This window comes from Neofelis nebulosa, chromosome 4 (genome assembly GCF_028018385.1).
Source record: "Neofelis nebulosa isolate mNeoNeb1 chromosome 4, mNeoNeb1.pri, whole genome shotgun sequence".
Taxonomy (NCBI): Eukaryota; Metazoa; Chordata; class Mammalia; order Carnivora; family Felidae; genus Neofelis; species Neofelis nebulosa.
This window is the reverse complement of record NC_080785.1, coordinates 39,786,451-39,807,272: the sequence shown is the minus strand read 5'-3', so window position 1 is coordinate 39,807,272 and position 20,822 is coordinate 39,786,451. Positions and strand designations below refer to the sequence as shown.

Sequence of the window (20,822 nt, the reverse complement as noted above, 5' to 3'; positions counted from 1 at the left end):
TAGTAAACTTACAAGACTGTCTTAATAAGTCTGCAGATTCTTCTTGAGTTTTCTAAGTAGATAATAACATACATTACTTAAGGGGGGGAGAGAGTTAAGAATCTTCCTTTCCAATCTCAACATCTTTTTTTTATTATTTAAAAATTTTTTTAATGTTTATTTTTTTTTGAGAGAGAGAGAGAGTGAGCAGGGGAGGGGCAGAGAGAGAGGGAGACAGAATCCCAAGCAGGCTCCGTGTCGTCAGCACAGAGCCTGATGTGGGGCCTGAACCCATGAACCATGAGATCATGAACTGAGCCGAAACCAAGAGTTGGATGCTTAACCAACTGAGCCATCCAGGCGCCCCTCCAATCTCAACATCTTTTATTTCTTTTTCTTACCTTAACCTGTACTGATAGTGACCTTTAGCACAACATTTAATAGAAGTGGTGAGAGTGGACCTTCTTGCCTTCTTTCTAATTTAAAAGGGAAGGCTTCTAACATTTCTTCATTAATTATGCTAGATGCTATAGGCTGATTATACTGCTTTAAGAAGTGGCATGATGTGATCAGAGTTTTCAGAAAAATTCTTAGTGACAGGATGGGTTGGAGCAGAAATATCGGGGAGTCACTGGATCAGGAATCACTTACTGATAGTGCAAAAGCCATGGGGCCTCCAAGGCCCCATCAATAGAACATGCCTCATGGCTATGATTCCTACCACTGTATCAAAGAACTGCATTTTTTGTAAGTCACCAAAGTTAGATAAATTTTAATATACCACAAACCCATATGGGTCTTGCTATGAATAGTATCTAAAACTGTGGTTACCGTGATTGATTATAGGCTCCATACATGGTTCTATTACACCGGGGGGAAAAAAAAACCACTCAAGTCACTGACAATCAAACTGATCTTTTAATTCTCTTTCAAGTCATTTCGATAAATATAACTAATAAGATGCTGACACAAGCAAAGTCATTTTTAAGATTATCTTACAAGCTTCAGGGAAATGTAAAATTTCCAAAGAAAGTTACCTCCCAGAAGCTCAGTCAAAAGACAAAGTCATTTACATAGTTTGTTGTTTGCATATTTAGAGAAGTGGAGAACAAAAAATTACCCAATAAATATTTTATAAGTAGATATCCATTTAAATGAGGAAATTCAATCTCAAGCCTTGAATCACAGTATATTTAATAGCAGATTTTTTTCTCCTTTTGTTATCTAGACTAGGCAACAGCAGATTTTTCTTCTCTTCTGGACCCCTCCTATTTCCCATTTTACTTTCTGGGTAGATGCCAGTTATGTAGACAGACACCAATTATGTCTTATAAACAATAAGACAAAGGTTTCAATTCCACTTAAAAAAATTCTAAGTGCTTATAAAATTGCTAAATTAATAACACTGCATGTATTTTGCCAAATCTTGGCTCCTGACCCCACTGTCAGTAAATATACATTTCTAATAAAATGAACATGCTTAATTCTGTAACTAAACAGCCCAAAGGAATGGTATCTGCCATAGCAATGAAGTCTAATGACAATTCTGCTGACATTTCTCATATCTGAAGATGAAGTCATGTGGAAAATGATTTCTACACTAGCAGAATAATTAAGACAGAAAGCAAAATTTGATTTGGTAGAAATGGAAGCTCAGATTGTCTCTGTTTTCAGTGGGGTGTGTGGGGAGATGATATTATTTACATCCCAAAGATCTTTAGTTGACATCATCCTTCCATACTCTCTTTTTAAAATCATTTTTTTCTGATGTCTTAACTGTACGGTAACAAATCTAACTAAAAGCAATGTTAATCCCAACGGACTTTTGTTTCCTTTTTTTTTTTGCATAGTATTTCTCGGTTTCTAATATTGTTCCAGAGAATGGGCTCTTTCCATACTGTTAGCCATCTTTCATTATACAGATATTTTAATTACGCTGGCATTTATTTTCCTTGGTTTTGGACTTTTTATGAAATGCATGTCTTTGTCTACATCAGCCAAATGAAAATTACACCTAAGTAAAACGTGAAGTTATTCGGTTCCAGCACTGTTTAAGGGAACTGTGAGAAACACCAAGGTACAGTTTTATGATTTTAAGAACCATAGGACTGTTGCTACCATTATTTTCCTATAAAATATAGATTATTTTAGTTCCTAACAAAATTTTTTAATGAAAAAAAGCATGCACTACAAGAAAACAAGAAAAGATCACCAATTACAGTCTGAGCAACATGTTTTAAAGAAAGTGTGAATAGAACACTTTATTTGGATCCTGTCAGCACACTCTAATGACCTTCTTCTTTATTTGAAAATGGCTGGTCTTAAATAAAAGTTACCCTAGCTGTTCAAGAGAACTTATACAAGGAAAATGCTACACTTCAACAATAAATAAAATGAAATGTCAATTCATTCTCATCATAAGTCCACAAGATTATTCTGTATTGTATTAGCAGAGTGTTTTCAATGCAGCTGAAACCAATTAAGCACTCAAGGCATAAACCACTTCATTCACAAAACATGCAGCATCTAAAGTGTTTTATGCAATACAAGATTTTACCAAATAGTTATTATTTTCACAGATTTCAGAACACTCTGTTCTACCAAATTCTCCTAGGAAGTTTTCCAGTTTCTTTCTTATGGGTTTTTAGTATATAAAAGTCTGCTCCTCTAAGAGACCCTGTCACACCCCCACTGAGAGTACCTCTTAGGCTGTGTTGTGGATGCCTGATTGATTATCTGCCTCCCGTCTAGGTTGTCCTTCCTTGAAATAGGAATTGTAATTCAGTGATTGTGGTATCTCTTGACCCTCATCCCTGCTCCTCCCAAGCATCAGTGCATCTCTGATGACAGAAACAAAGGTTTGGGAAGACCCACAAATTCAATGCACTCTTCATTATCTAGGACTTGAATCTCTGTCCTTAAAATCTCTGAATGTTTTAAATATCTCCCAAAACTCCATTTCAATTCCTCTCTTTGTCCTGTGGTCTCAAAAATGTAAAGACTGCCCACCCATTAGCTTTCTTTCAGTCTTCTTGCATTTCCAACAATCTTGTTTTATTGCCTAATCACATGCTGTATTTCTCTTTTACCAAAAATGTGTAATATAGGGGAAAACTTCAAAACAGGCATGACTAGTAGTAAACCTATTAAAATGTTCATTTCCCACATGTATTAGCTAATCTAGCAACCTCTCTGTAGTTAATACAATCCTCATGTCTCCTGACCCATTCCACCTATCAGAGTCCAGGTCAGAATCAATCTAGACAAATAGTAGACGCTCAAAATGTGCCCTGAAGACATAAACAAAAGGCTTGTATGATATAAAACATAAACTTTGCTCTTTTCCTTTATTTTTCACTAGTTTTTAAAAAAAATTTAACATTTATTCATTTTTGAAAAAGAGAGACAGAGAGACAAAGAGAGAATGAGTGGAGGAGGGGCAGAGGGAGAGGGAGACCAAGAATCTGAAGCAGGCTGCAGGCTCTGAACTGTCAGCACAGAGCCCCACGTGGGGCTCAAACTCAAGGACCATGAGATCATGACCTGAGCTGACGTCGGAAGCTCAAGATAACTGAGCCACCCAGAGGCCCCCTCACTAGTTTTTTTAAAAAGCAAAAAACTTTTTGAACTTCACTAGGTTCTCTTTTGAATTCTATGGCATTTTAATCTTCAACTTCAGTGCTTGCTTATATATCGTCACTTATAGACAATCAGCTCATTTAATTAATAAGTAATATTTCTACTACTCATTTATTCTACAACCGTGATTTCCTTCAAGGTATATTTCCTTCAAGAAAACATTCTAGGGGCCTAATATTTTATTTAATTAGGCACCCATGAAATAAGTGATTAGGTTAGCTATTTTCCAAATGACTTGGAACTAAAAAGAATTTATATTTAGTATACCTTGCAGTTTCCACTCTCAGATAAAAGCAGTATATCATGCATAGTTTCTATATTCAAATTGTTCAGTTCTGCTTCATGCTTCCTGCACCCAAATTGTTCACAAGGTGACACTATGATCACATACCTAAAAATCAAAACACTTTTATACATTCTTGGAAAGGTTATCTTTGCCCTGAAATGTTTAAGTCAAAAGTTCTTTTTCTAATATTCTTTGATCAATGAAGTAAAAATGAATTACTTGATTTAGACACTAAGTGCCTAGAATTATAACATATATTCTTTACAACAAATCACTACATAGCAAACAGTGAGAGGATTTCAGTGGCTCATGACTTAGTGCTAGATAGAATAAAAGAAAAACTTCAAAGAGAGAAAATATATGAGCTAAATGGAAGCCATGGAAAGATCCTTATTTGTGTTTTTACCACAAAGAATGAATAGCTATGAGAATATCTCAAATTTAAGTACTGAAATGAATATGATAAATGAAAGAATGAAATGCTATATACATTTTTAACTGATGAAAAGTCTGCTAATCTGAAATAACTAAAATTTATTATTTGAAAATGGATGCATACATACAAATACAAAACTTGATTTTTAATGCACTTTAATTTTGAGGCAAGCAGAAAATTCATCAGTATTTATTATAATCAGTTACTTTTGAGTGCTAGCAAAGAACACCATGGCTACAGGAGAAAACGTCTCAATGTCATTTACATGGAAGTAGGGATGGTAAAGGGAAAGACTAATTTCAGAGAACAAAAGAATTGGTAAGATAAGAGGTTATCAAATGTTCTCAGCAATCATCATATATCTTTAATATATAATCTAGTAAGATAAAGTAGTAACATACACTGAAAAACACTTCTAGATAATTATCATAATTTTTAAAAAAATTACAAAAGCTATTACACTAGAAACCTAAGTATAGTCATACATTGGTGAATTCATATTATGAGAAGATAGGACATTTTCTTTTTTCTTTCTTTTTTTTTAAAAAATGTTTATTTACTTAATTTGAGTGGATGAGAGAGAGAGAGAGAGAGAGTGTGTGTGTGAGTAAGCAGCGGATGGGCAGATGAGAGGGAGAGAGAGAATCTCAAGCAGGCTCTGTTCTGTCAGCACAGGGCCAGACCAGGTACTTGATCTCAGGAACCATGAGGCCTTGACCTGAACCAGTATCAAGAGTTGGACACCTAATCAACTCAGCCACCCAGGTTCCCCAGGACATTTTCTATCATTGTGTTATAATGATATATTCAAGATGTTTACCATGAAAATATTCCACAGAGATATTTTTCATAATTGAAACATTTCCTACCAATGACATCTGTGATATTTTTCTCTCTGGCCACAGAACCATAAAACATATTTATAGAACTTACAGTCAAAATGAAACTCAGAAGTCATTTAAACACCTTTATCTTACTTTTTAAAGAATTAGCTTTGTTTCTAATTATAAAGATAATAAAAATTGTTGCAAATTTTTTAAAATAAAAAGAAATATAAAGGTATGAAAAAGAATCAACTATAACCATAGCAACTAGAGATAACCTGATATTGTATATTCCAGTCTTTATTTTTTTACTTAAAACAGTATCATGAACATAATGCCATGTTATGTCACAAATACAATTTTTAATGACTGCATAATATTTAAACCTCTGAATGAATCATACTTTATTTAATTATACTCCTATTTTAGGTTGCTGAGGATGTTCATTAAAATTTTGATGATATATATTTTGATTATATATATCATAGGAGTACAATTACATAGATTTTATCACTCATTGATAAAATATGTACTCATTTTATTATTTATTTATTTATTTAAGATAGATTCAGAGAAGAAAAAATTCTTCCCTTTATACATGATGAAATGTAGACCAGTACAAGTTAACTGATTGATAAGGTCCATAACCAAAATTATCTAATTTTCTGTTTTATAACATACCATCTACGTTCATAAGAGAGTTTACTAGTTTCTTTCCATAAATCATTCTCTATAATTTAAAAGTACAGCTGTTGGATCTTGTTCTGCTGTATGTATTCTATTGCTATGTCAATATTGCTATCTTTATATTCCTAATCTATTATTCATCTTTTACTCATAACTATTTCATTCCCTCTTGAACCTACATAGAGTGCAATAAAACAAATCAGTAAAGCAAATTAAAATAGCAAGAAGAAATAAGAAAACAAACTAGAAAAACAACAGAATGAGACATTCTTTCTTATTCTTCTTTCGATTTCAATCAAAAGTCTACTTGAATATAGAAAAAGTCAGCTCCATTATGATCACTAATAGGCCATATTTTAAAATAAGCAAGGGAGAGTCTATTATAAAGTGTCATTACTATTCAAAGAGTTAAAGTATGTAAAATGATTTGGATACGTTTCTGAAATTATTTGGAAGGCAAATGAAGGGTAAAAGCTTCAATCAGTTTTCACCAAGTCAAGATAAGCATCTTAGAAACAATCCTGACTGCCTAAAGATAGATTGTTTACATTAAGAAAAAGTACAATCCCTACTTCCAAGAGAAATGAATCAACCATCCATAAAACCTGGAGCTTACTGACCTTACACATACAACCTCCAAGTATGCTGATTGATAAGCCAAAAAATGGAACTTAGAATTATTGGAAAAATATAGTAATTTTCAAGTGTATATGAATTTTAAAATTCAAGATTATTTCAGTTTTTTAGAATTACAAAACCTTGCTTTTTATTTTTTAGAATTATAAAAACTTTAAAATAATTACCAAAATATTCCAATAAGCATTCATTAATCAAAAATGCAGTCAGAAAATTCTATACTCCAATATCACAGTTTAGCTTTAAATAAGAATTGCAGGGTTTTATTTTACATTTTTCCCCTATTGTCCTTTTAAAATGTGCTTGGGGGCATCAATATTAATAATTCCTCCTAATTATAAATGCTATTGGAACACAAAACAGGAGAGTTTATTGTCAAAGTAAAAAAAAAATGTTTACTATAACTCATCAAATACAATTAGCTTTATAAGTGATATGACAAATGTTTTCCTTCATCCTATAAAGGTTCTTCACCTAATTTTGACAAATAAAAACAAAACTAATTAAGTGAATGGACATTAATAGCTTAGCCTACCCCATGGACTAAGGGCCTCTCTGCTTGTTTGTTAATAACAATTAAGAAGGGAAGAAAACAACCACTAAATTTCAAAATGGTTTGGGGCCTCTGATTCTTATTACTGGTAAAAAACACCGAGGGTTACATGCAATTTTCTGTATTCTGGCTGTCAACTCTATCTTTTCCTCTCCAAAATAAGAAAGCATGTAGAATAAACTGATTGATGATTATATTAATTATATAAGCAATATTGCACTGGCTTTATTTATTTATAAAGGAAAAACAAACCAATCTCACATATTAGTACTTTATTATTCACACACCCCCCACATCTGATAACAAAACACAATAATTTTAACACTTGATTTCAGAGTCACTATCCCAATGAGTTAAAACCCAAACTAAAGTTAACCAAAATTTTAATGTGGATTTGGCCAACAACATGATGCACTAAATAGATTTAAACTGATTGATGAGAGAGAAATAAAACTGCTTTTAGATTATTTCTTTTTGCCTTCAAGTTGCTACTAAATTTCTTCATAACAGTCACTTCTATGACACTATTAAGTGACCTGTAGGTCACATTTCCAATCTGTTCATTCCATCTTTGATATACCCTAAGAAGATTAAATTGCATTTTTGTAATAATTACTCTTCAAAAGCAAAAAAGACCTTAGAAGATTTTATTATCATCACTGAAACCCCTCCTCTCAAAAGACATAGGAGTGGTCTCATATAAGTTTTCTTTCACTTCTTACTGTACTTTTGGCCAAAGGTAAGTCAAAGTAGCTGTTCCTCCAGTGACAATAATAGTAATCTCTCATAATATGTCATGAAAATTATTTTATAGAGATGTCCAACACTTAGTTTTACACAAAAGAATGTGGATAATGTTCTTTGCAAACATATCTGAAGGTGCTCAAAATTAATTTATACATACATAACAAGTATAGATATGCCCAGTGGTAGGAGAATCTAATTGGCTAAAGATCCAAGTTTTTAAGTAGACGTAGGTACTAGAAATCAGGTTTAATTTCTATTAACTAAAATATTCTTCACTTTAGTGGTTTCAGGAGTTCAGAGAATTTCTATATGCATTCAAAATGAAAAAAATTACAAAATATCAGTTTAGACGTATATTTCATAGACTATAAACATGGCATAAGGAATGTCTGCATTTCTTCTACAAAATAAATGTGGGCAAAAAAATGGTACTAATCGATATGATTTCCATTATACTTGCATTTTTAACAAACAATTTAGAAAATTGATGCTTATAGGTCTTTTACACATTTTATCTGTTAAGCACTAACTGAAAACATAAGACAAAGAGCATTTCTGTGGAGAAAAAAACCAGACCTTTCTACTGGGACTAGTCAGCCAACTGAAACTATCTTTGGTACTTTACTGAAGGGTCTAATTTCTTTACTATGAAACGCGCGCGCGTGCAAACACACACACACACACACACACACACACACACACACACACCTTGACGGCTTATATTATCTATATAATATTTAAAAGGAATTGTCCAAATATAAACTGCTCCACTGTGAAATTCATGATCAGTCGTGCTTGGATTACCTGAACAATCTACCTGACATAATTTTGTTCCTACATGTGACATCCAATTACATCATGCGACAAATGACTTACCGGCCCAAAAGAATTACTGTCAAAACTGTGTCCATGATGATCACCTTCAACCCAGATGTGACCCCGGGGAACTTTGACATACCGGTTTTTGTGTCCCATAGTTCTAGAAATAAAGAGCATATATAACCATTGAGATGAGAATAGAAAGATCAAATAGTTGAGCATGCAAAGAAACAGAGGGCAAAATGCTGTTATAAAGATGCAACAGATAATTACAGGTGAACCATGAAGCTACTCTATATCTTCATTTTTAAGTAACATATGGTTAGGACCTTGTAAACCAATGCACAGTAAAATTTTTTTCACTTTTCGGTAGGAAAGAATTTTGTGCTTAAATAAAATGCACTAGCACCAAATACAAAGTTTTACTACTATATTTAATTCTCAATATCCTAGATATATTTTTATGAAATAAGCTCTAACAAAATATAGATCTATTTATTTTCTGACATTTGCTTTTATGTCAATGTTCAACTTGATCAGCTGTAATCTTTATTTCTTTAGTCAAATAAACTTCTCAAACCAACAGCATTTTTCATAATGTCTTAATACTCTAAAAGTAAGCATATAAAAAAGACAACAACAACAAAAACCTGAATGATATCTTGTCAGATTGAAACTATCAGTATCAGCTAAAATTGTTTTGATCAGTATTATTTTATTTCATAAATTATCCTTTAAAATGAACTTTTTTAACAATTTTGAAGACTGTTTAAAGATTGATGATCAATGATACACATTTAGTGGAACATTCTATATTCTTAAGGCTGACAAGGAAATGGAATAAGGAAAGGCTCTCTCATACACTATTGGTGACAATATAAAATGATACAACATTTTCTCCTATTTTACAATTTGGGGCTTATTTTTCAGCAAATTTGTTAATAGGCTAAAATGTATATGCCTTTGACTTAAGTTATTATGCTGGCAGAAATCCATTCCAAAGAAACAATCAGAATGTGAACAAATACTTATCAGGAGTATTCAACACAAGTTTTTTGTTTGTTTTGTTTTTTAAAAGAAAGGTAGACTGCCACATGCAGTGCCTCATTTGGATGTGTCTGGAATCTTAGAAGCTTGACAGCCTTCTGTTCTACAAATGGACCTGGGGAGCTCGTTTGGAGGTTTCAGCAGGGGAGTGCAGCTACTCCCATACACTTGACAGAAGAACTCTATCTGGGAAGGTCATCCACTTTGACAGAGGGAGCAGCTTTAGGAGGGACACACAGGGAGCGGTGAGGGAGGAAGGGGACATCCACCTAGCCAGATGGGTGGAAACAACCTTGTTGAACAATGGAGTGAGAAATATCGCAGCAAAATCACCCTCACATTCTCAACACAAGCTTTATATATATATAAAGGATATATATATCATATATATATATGATATATATATAGCCTAAATATTCCACAACATGGGAATGGTTAAAGAAATTATGATACAACCAATTTAATAAAAGGAATGAGATTAGAATAAAATATTACCCAATTCTATAATAATAAATTCTTTTGGGGGAAGAGTCTGTCCTTTTTTTTTTCTTCTTTTACTCCACAAACATTTTGGGAAATGCCTAACCTAAAGAAGCTTCTCAATAAATGTTGGTTGAATGAATGAATGAGTAAACGTCACCCCCAAGTCTATAGAGTTAAGCACAAAAACTGAGCTTTGTGAGCTATTCTTTAAGGTAGAGTCCCTTTCAGACCATTTCTGTTAGTTAGCAAGTTGTATATGTGCAGAAGAATACATATAAAAGGAAGACTACACATAAATTGGTGCTATAGAAATCAAACTATTCATTATCTAGAATGGTTTTTAATTTTCAAGATAACTTCAGTGTTGAATTACTTTGCTTGAGATCAGTAAATCATTCATGCAAGGAAGCATTGTTGTAGCCATTAGAAGCCCACAGTAAGTTAATGACTGTCGTTTATTTTTAATTACTACTAGGAAGAAGAGTTTCAGCTTTTTAAAAGAAAAGCAAAAACAAGTTGAAAACATCTCACCATCATATACTCTGTAATATAAGTGTTCAATTAAAATCTGTCAATTAGTTCTTGACATCAATACTGCTTTTATCATGAGAGTGCCTCTAAGAACTAATATCCCACATCAACTGTTAATGATGGGAGAAGACCCTTTTACTTAATTGTTGGCAAGGCAGACTCTCCTAATAAGTCCAAACATTTGTTCACCTTATTAAGCTGGCTATTTAGAATAGTTAGAAAGAAAACAATCGCCCATTTTGTCTCTTCAAGCAGAATTATGAAATAAAACCAGCATAAAATCATTTCTGCAATGAAATGGTAGATGTTAACAAGCAGAGTCTTCTGGAAACCAGAAGAATGATATAAAAGTCAGATTGAATTTCAGTATCGTATGAACTGAGGAGTCAAGATACTTGTGATAGAAAGTGACAGTATCATAAAATTACCAGTGACAGTCACAATTTCTTTGCATTGACCATCTTATCTAAAATATGTAAATACACCCATCTTCCCATCATTTTCTAGCCTCTTACAATGCAGCTACTAACACTTGACATTCACTTGCTGGTTTCTTTGTTTATTGGCTATCTCCCCCCACCCAGAATGTAAACTTCCGCACGTTGCATTGTTCACTTTCTTTGTATTGCTAGAGCCCAGAAGAAAGCATTGTACAAAACACTCAACAATTATTTGTTGAATAAATGATCAAATGAATAACTGAAGAATGAAGAATACTGCAACAAAAGCAGAATAACAGAATGGAAAGTTCAGAGTCTGGAACCAGACTAAACCAGTTTTAATCTCGCTACCATAACTCATAAGCAATCTTGTGCAAGTTACTAAATTTCTACCTCCATGTGCCTATCTTTAAAACAGGAGGAATAAGACATACTCTAACTGGGTTGAGAGGAAGGTCAGTAGTTAAATGAGACTATAATGGAGAGGTTACTGTAGAGCATAGTTTCTGCAATCAGCCTTTTGTGGCTTTTATATCTGGCTTAACTCTTTCAACTTCATGTGACCTTGGGCAAGTTGATACAACTTGTCAGTTTTCTCATTTGGAGAATGGACCAAATAACAGTACCTAACTCAAAAAGTTGTTCTATGAATAAAGTGGAATGTATTAAACACTTGATAAATGGACTCTCTTATATTTGAGACTTTTTTTAAGCACTCAGTATACTTCTGATATACAGTAGAACCCAATAAGTGGTAGTTATTATTGCTATTGTCTTCCTTTGTCCACTATTTTCTTTCTTTTCAAAATTCAGAATGTGTTCAGCCTCCACTATCTATTAGCATCAGTGTCTTAAAATTACCTGAGCTACGCTTCAATAATTTCTTTTCCTCACAGTTTCACTGTGACTATAGACTATTTTTTATGGTACAATAAATCTTTTTTTTTCCTTTTTATTCGTATGCCCTTCTGGGATACTCTAAAATTTATATGTGAAAATACAATCTATCTGTTTGTGCATATTTAAATATGCAGAGAGTAGTAGGTGAAAAAACTCTCTATTTGTGTTTTTTCACCAACTAATCACTTGCATTTTTGAATGTCACAGTGCTAATAGGAGTGGTTTACCTCAATACCAGACAGGTGTGAAAGAACACTTTGAACTGTAGCACTCTGATAAAATTCACTCCATTTACATAGTGCATATTTCTCAGGTTACAATCTAACTTTTTAAAAAATAACCCAAAGTATCTTTAAAAAATATGATGTTAAAATATCGAGCTGGTTCCTTTTAGGACTGCCAAAGAAATATAATACTCCTAATAGAATTCCTCTGGAGAAGGAATTTTAAATAGCTTTGTGCTTCTGAATTCACATAAAAGAAAGACAAGATAATCTTTTAGGTGATTTAACAGTTAAGTGAGGTGTCAGCATACAAGGTTGTATGTATCTATGGGTTGCAAATAATTTTGGTTTGACAGTCAAAAATGAGTTCTGTATGGTATTTTAACTACCTGTCTACAAAGAGGCATTTTTAGTACTAGCTTTACCAAGACAAGTTACCTAGGTCTTATAAATGGAATGAAAAATGATTGCCTCCAATTTGATTTGACCTTGGAAACATTTTTTAAAAAAATCTCAGTCTTTTGAGTGTCATCAGTTGAATACAAAATTATCAACATAATCCTTAATACAAGTAGGAAACAAATTCATATTTAAAATATTTCCCAAATACACACATGCACGAAGACACATTCTTAACTTAGGTAATTAATAGTAATAATTCATGGTTTATTAAAATATTTTTATTTCTTTTTTTTTAAATTTTTTTTAATGCTTCATTTATTCTTAGAGAGACAGAGCACTAGTGGGGGAGGGGCAGAGCAAGAGAGGGACACAGAATCAGAAGCAGGCTCCAAGCTCTGAGCTGTCAGCACAGAGCCCAATGCGGGGCTCGAACTCACAAGCCATGAGATCATGAACAGAGCCGAAGTCAGATGCTTTACCAACTGAGCCACCCAGGCACCCCAAAGTATTTTTATTTCTATATTTTTCAAATGATTATACTGATTATCCTCATTGTCCAAAGCAGTGCTACCCTGAGTGTGTATACTACACTCTGGATCCTAGACACCTGGATTTTTATTGTCCTGAAGGGAGTAGGTATCACCGGCTCAGGAATCAGCCAGATCAGGAATTGGAACCAGATCCCTTCTATCATCATCATCACTGACAGACTGGACTAGGGGGGAAAAAAAAAAGGTCTTGATGGTAATCAGGAAAGGAAAACAAGAAGGACAATTGTCTATCTAGGGTTGGCATCTAGAAGAGACAATAATTCGGGGAGGGAAGATGGTGGTGTAGGAGGACGCTGGGCTCACTGCGCGTCCTGCTGATCACTTAGATTCCACCTACACCTGCCTAAAGAACCCAGAAAACCGCCAGAGGATTAGCAGAACGGAGTCTCCGGAGCCAAGCGCAGACGAGAGGCCCACGGAAGAGGGTAGGAAGGGCGGCGAGGCGGTGCGCGCTCCACGGACTGGCGGGAGGGAGCCGGGGCGGAGGGGCGGCTCGCCGGCCAAGCAGAGCCCCCGAGGCTGGCTGGCAAAGTGGAGGGGCCGGACGGAGTGTGTTCTGACAGCAAGCGCGACTTAGCGTCTGGGAGGTCGTAAGTTAACAGCTCTGCTCAGAAAGCGGGAAGGCTGGAGGACAAAGGGAGGGAGAGCTGCTGAGCCCCGGATGACAGAGCTCAGCTTGGTGGGGAACAAAGGCGCTCGCCAGCGCCATCTTCCCCGCCCATGCCCCAGCCAAAATCGCAAAGAGAACCAGTTCCTGCCAGGGAACTTGCTCACTCCGCGCAAACACCCAACTCTGTGCTTCTGCGGAGCCAAACCTCCGGCAGCAGATCTGACTCCCTCCCGCTGCCACAGGGCCCCTCCTGAAGTGGATCATCTAAAGAGAAGCGAACTAAGCCTGCCCCTCCTGCCCCCGTGCACCTTGCCTACCCACCCCAGCTAATACGCCTGATCCCCAGCACCACAAGCCTGGCAGCGTGCAAGTAGCCCATACGGGCCACGCCAACCCACAGGGAATCCCGCCCCTAGGAGAGGGGAAGAGAAGGCACACACCAGTCTGACTGTGGCCCCAGCGGTGGGCTGGGGGCAGACATCAGGTCAGACTGCAGCCCCGCCCACCAACTCCAGTTATACACCACAGCACAGGGGAAGTGCCCTGCAGGTCCTCACCACTCCAGGGACTATCCAAAATGACCAAACGGAAGAATTCCCCTCAGAAGAATCTCCAGGAAATAACAACAGCTAATGAACTGATCAAAAAGGATTTAAATAATATAACAGAAAGTGAATTTAGAATAATAGTCATAAAATTAATCGCTGGGCTTGAAAACAGTATACAGGACAGCAGAGAATCTCTTGCCACAGAGATCAAGGGACTAAGGAACAGTCACGAGGAGCTGAAAAGCGCTTTAAATGAAATGCAAAACAAAATGGAAACGACGACAGCTCGGATTGACGAGGCAGAGGAGAGAATAGGTGAACTAGAAGATAAAGTTATGGAAAAAGAGGAAGCTGAGAGAAAGAGAGATAAAAAAATCCAGGAGTATGAGGGAAAAATTAGAGAACTAAGTGATACACTAAAAAGAAATAATATATGCATAATTGGTATCCCAGAGGAGGAAGAGAGAGGGAAAGGTGCTGAAGGGGTACTTGAAGAAATTATAGCTGAGAACTTCCCTGAACTGGGGAAGGAAAAAGGCATTGAAATCCAAGAGGCACAGAGAACTCCCTTCAGACGTAACTTGAATCGATCTTCTGCACGACATATCATAGTGAAACTGGCAAAATACAAGGATAAAGAGAAAATTCTGAAAGCAGCAAGGGATAAACGTGCCCTCACATATAAAGGGAGACCTATAAGACTCGTGACTGATCTCTCTTTTGAAACTTGGCAGGCCAGAAAGGCTTGGCACGATATCTTCAGTGTGCTAAACAGAAAAAATATGCAGCCGAGAATCCTTTATCCAGCAAGTCTGTCATTTAGAAAAGAAGGAGATATAAAGGTCTTCCCAAACAAACAAACCTGAAGGAATTTGTCACCACGAAACCAGCCCTACAAGAGATCCTAAGGGGGATCCTGTGAGACAAAGTACCAGAGACATCACTACAAGCATAAAACATACAGACATCACAATGACTCTAAACCCGTATCTTTCTATAATAACACTGAATGTAAATGGATTAAATGTGCCAACCAAAAGACATAGGGTATCAGAATGGATAAAAAAACAAGACCCATCTATTTGCTGTCTACAAGAGACTCATTTTAGATCTGAGGACACCTTTAGATTGAGAGTGAGGGGATGGAGAACTATTTATCATGCTACTGGAAGCCAAAAGAAAGCTGGAGTAGCCATACTTCTATCAGACAAACTAGACTTTAAATTAAAGGCTGTAACAAGAGATGAACAAGGGCATTATATAATAATTACAGGGTCTATCCATCAGGAAGAGCTAACAATTATAAATGTCTACGCGCCAAATACCGGAGCCCCCAGATATATAAAACAATTACTCATAAACATAAGCAACCTTATTGATTAGAATGTGGTCATTGCAGGGGACTTTAACACCCCACTTACAGAAATGGATAGATCATCTAGACACACGGTCAATAAAGAAACAAGGGTCCTGAATGATACATTGGATCAGATGGACTTGACAGATATATTTAGAACTCTGCATCCCAAAGCAACAGAATATACTTTCTTCTCAAGTGCACATGGAACATTCTCCAAGATAGATCATATACTGGGTCACAAAACAGCCCTTCATAAGTTTACAAGAATTGAAATTATACCATGCATACTTTCAGACCACAATGCTATGAAGCTTGAAATCAACCACAGGAAAAAGTCTGGAAAACCTCCAAAAGTATGGAGGTTAAAGAATACCCTACTAACGAATGAGTGGGTCAACCAGGCAATTAGAGAAGAAATTAAAAAATATATGGAAACAAATGAAAATGAAAATACAACAATCCAAACGCTTTGGGATGCAGCGAAGGCAGTCCTGAGAGGAAAATACATTGCAATCCAGGCCTATCTCAAGAAACAAGAAAAATCCCAAATACAAAATCTAACAGCACACCTAAAGGAAATAGAAGCAGAACAGCAAAGGCAGCCTAAACCCAGCAGAAGAGAAATAATAAAGATCAGAGCAGAAATAAACAATATAGAATCTAAAAAAACTGTAGAGCAGATCAATGAAACCAAGAGTTGGTTTCTTGAAAAAATAAACAAAATTGACAAACCTCTAGCCAGGCTTCTCAAAAAGAAAAGGGAGATGACCCAAATAGATAAAATCGTGAATGAAAATGGAATTATTACAACCAATCCCTCAGAGATACAAACAATTATCACAGAATACTATGAAAAATTATATGCCAACAAATTGGACAACCTGGAAGAAATGGACAAATTCCTAAACACCCACACTCTTGCAAAACTCAATCAGGAGGAAATAGAAAGCTTGAACAGACCCATAACCAGAGAAGAAATTGAATCAGTTATCAAAAATCTCCCAAGAAATAAGAGTCCAGGACCAGATGGCTTCCCAGGGGAGTTCTACCAGACGTTTAAAGCAGAGATAATACCTATCGTTCTCAAGCTATTCCAAGAAATAGAAAGGGAAGGAAAACTTCCAGACTTATTCTATGAAGCCAGTATTACTTTGATTCCTAAGCCAAAAGAGAACTACAGGTCAATATCCCTGATGAATATGGATGCAAAAATTCTCAATAAGATACTAGCAAATCGAATTCAACAGCATATAAAAAGAATTATTCACCATGATCAAGTGGGATTCATTCCTGGGATGCAGGGCTGGTTCAACATTCGCAAATCGATCAACGTGATACATCACATTAACAAAAAAAAAAAGAGAATAACCATATGATCCTGTCAATCGATGCAGAAAAGGCCTTTGACAAAATCCAGCACCCTTTCTTAATAAAAACCCTTGAGAAAGTCGGCATAGAAGGAACATACTTAAAGATCATAAAAGCCACTTATGAAAAGCCCACAGCTAACATCATCCTCAACGGGGAAAAACTGAGAGCTTTTTCCCTGAGATCAGGAACACGACAGGGATGCCCACTCTCACCGCTGTTGTTTAACATAGTGCTGGAAGTTCTAGCATCAGCAATCAGACAACAAAAGGAAATCAAAGGCATCAAAATTGCAAACATGAAGTCAAGCTTTCGCTTTTTGCAGATGACATGATACTATACATGGAAAATCCGATAGACTCCACCAAAAGTCTGCTAGAACTGATACATGAATTCAGCAAAGTTGCAGGATACAAAATCAATATACAGAAATCAGTTGCATTCTTATACACTAACAATGAAGCAACAGAAAGACAAATAAAGAAACTGATCCCATTCACAATTGCACCAAGAAGCATAAAATACCTAGGAATAAATCTAACCAAAGATGTAAAAGATCTGTATGCTGAAAACTATAGAAAGCTTATGCAGGTAATTGAAGAAGATACAAAGAAATGGAAAGACATTCCCTGCTCATGGATTGGAAGAATAAATATTGTCAAAATGTCAATACTACCCAAAGCTATCTACACATTCAATGCAATCCCAATCAAAATTGCACCAGCATTCTTCTCGAAACTAGAACAAGCAATCCTAAAATTCATATGGAACCACAAAAGGCCCCGAATAGCCAAAGTAATTTTGAAGAAGAAGACCAAAGAAGGAGGCATCACAATCCCAGACTTTAGCCTCTACTACAAAGCTGTCATCATCAAGACAGCATGGTATTGGCATAAAAACAGACACATAGACCAATGGAATCGAATAGAAACCCCAGAACTAGACCCACAAACGTATGGCCAACTCATCTTTGACAAAGCAGGAAAGAACATCCAATGGAAAAAAGACAGTCTCTTTAACAAATGGTGCTGGGAGAACTGGACAGCAACATGCAGAAGGTTGAAACTAGACCACTTTCTTACACCATTCACAAAAATAAACTCAAAATGGATAAAGGACCTGAATGTGAGACAGGAAACCATCAAAACCTTAGAGGAGAAAGCAGGAAAAGACCTCTCTGACCTCAGCCGTAGCAATCTCTTACTTGACACATCCCCAAAGGCAAGGGAATTAAAAGCAAAAGTGAATTACTGGGACCTTATGAAGATAAAAAGCTTCTGCACAGCAAAGGAAACAACCAACAAAACTAAAAGGCAACCAACGGAATGGGAAAAGATATTTGCAAATGACATATCAGACAAAGGGCTAGTATCCAAAATCTATAAAGAGCTCATCAAACTCCACACCCGAAAAACAAATAACCCAGTGAAGAAATGGGCAGAAAATATGAATAGACACTTCTCTAAAGAAGACATCCGGATGGCCAACAGGCACATGAAAAGATGCTCATGTCACTCCTTATCAGGGAAATACAAATCAAAACCACACTCAGATATCACCTCACACCAGTCAGAGTGGCCAAAATGAAGAAATCAGGAGACTATAGATGCTGGAGAGGATGTGGAGAAACGGGAACCCTCTTGCACTGTTGGTGGGAATGCAAATTGGTGCAGCCACTCTGGAAAGCAGTGTGGAGGTTCCTCAGAAAATTAAAAATAGACCTACCCTATGACCCAGCAATAGCACTGCTAGGAATTTACCCAAGGGATACAGGAGTACTGATGCATAGGGGCACTTGTACCCCAATGTTTATAGCAGCATTCTCAACAATAGCCAAATTATGGAAAGAGCCTAAATGTCCATCAACTGATGAATGGATAAAGAAATTGTGGTTTATATACACAATGGAATACTACGTGGCAATGAGAAAAAATGAAATATGGCCTTTTGTAGCAATGTGGATGGAACTGGAGAGTGTGATGCTAAGTGAAATAAGCCATACAGAGAAAGACAGATACCATATGGTTTCACTCTTATGTGGATCCTGAGAAACTTAACAGAAACCCATGGGGGAGGGGAAGGAAAAAAAAAAAAAAGGTTAGAGTGGGAGAGAGCCAAAGCATAAGAGACTGTTAAAAACTGAGAACAAACTGAGGGTTGATGGGGGGTGGGAGGCAGGGCAGGGTGGGTGATGTGTATTGAGGAGGGCACCTTTTGGGATGAGCACTGGGTGTTGTATGGAAACCAATTTGACAGTAAATTTCATATACTAAAAACAAAAAAAATTTAAAAAAAAATAAATAAATAAATAAATAAAAAGAAGAGACAATAATTCTCCCTTGAGAATCCTTGTCCTGCTCTCAGATAAGATAGGAGTTCAAATTCATACTGCTTGTATGGTCTAACAAAGTTAAGAATTAACTCTGAATTATTAGGAATCTGGCAGAAGAAAATTTAAGATTATTCAAGAATAATCCTTCATTTCAGAGTTTGCTATAGATAAGTCCCAGCCAGTAAGAGCTCATAATTCAAAACAACACAACTCACCAGGAAATAGCCAGTATTAATGAGTCAAGACAAACAATAAACAGCAGAATTAGACCACCAGGGACTTAAAATACTGGATTTATCAAACATAAAATATAAATTATACATATTTAAATATTTTTAAAAATTAAAAAGGGAATTTTAAAAAATGAGCAAGAAACATTACCCTATTTTGAAGGACCTTTGAAAAAGAATCAAATAGCACTTCTATGTATTTAAATATTTTTTTGACATTTATTTATTTTTGAGAGAGAGACAAAGTGTGAGTGGGGGAGCGGCAGAGAGAGAGGGAGAGACACAGGCTCCAGTTTCTGAGCTGTCTGCATAGAGCCCAACGTGGGGCTCAAACTCACGAACGATGAGATCATGACATGAGCTGAAGTCAGTTGATTAACTGACTGAGCCACCCAGGCTCCCCTAACACTTCTAAATTTTAAAATGGCAGTGGCCCTTTAACAATGTGGAGGTTGGGCACTGACCCCCAGTGCAGTAGAAAATCCTCATAAAACTTTTGACTCCCCCAAAACTTAACTATTAATAGCCTACTGTTGTCCAGAAACATTACTGGTAACATAAGCAGTCAACTCACAAAATACATGTATTTTGTATGTTATATGTATTCTATACTGAATTTCTACAAGAGTAAGTACAGAAAAGAAAATGTTATTAAGAAAATCATAATGAAGAGAAAATACATTTATAGTAGTATTATATGTTTATCAAAACAAATCTACATATAAGAGGACCCACCCAGGTCAAATCCATGTTGTTCAAAGGTCAACTGTAGATGATTAAATATGTGGACAGAAAAGCAGATTACTGAAAGCTAAAGAAAGAAGTAATGAACTGTAATATATATCTAAAAAAGTTACTTAGAATTTAGAAATGAGAGGTAAAGAAATATAAGAAAATGTAAGAGATGTTAAGAGACATGGAGGACATTACTAGAAAATGTAACATAAGTGTAATCAAAGTTCCAAAGGAAGAAAATAAAACAAGGAAAAACAATATTTGAAGAGACAGTAGTAGAGAACTTTTCATAATTGATGAAAGCATAAATTCACAGATTCTGCAAAGTGAACCAACAGCAGGACAAGTACAAAGAAACCACACCTCGCTATAACATAATGAGTTGGTAGAACCCTAAAGACCCTCTTCCCCCCCAACGACAAATTTCTGAGAAGCTTCCAGGGGAAAAAAAGATT

The 20,822-nt window shown here is 35.8% G+C and overlaps 1 protein-coding gene across 8 annotated transcripts in view; it reads right to left on the bottom strand.

Moving 5' to 3' along the window:
* Positions 1–20,822, bottom strand: part of IMMP2L (inner mitochondrial membrane peptidase subunit 2) — an 896,430-nt gene that overhangs the window by 205,030 nt on the left and 670,578 nt on the right. For all 8 annotated transcript variants that reach the window (XM_058724576.1, XM_058724575.1, XM_058724572.1 and 5 more), the window contains one exon: positions 8,664–8,766. In XM_058724576.1, coding sequence (XP_058580559.1) covers positions 8,664–8,766 — 103 coding nt within the window. The remainder of the gene's footprint in view (positions 1–8,663; positions 8,767–20,822) is intronic.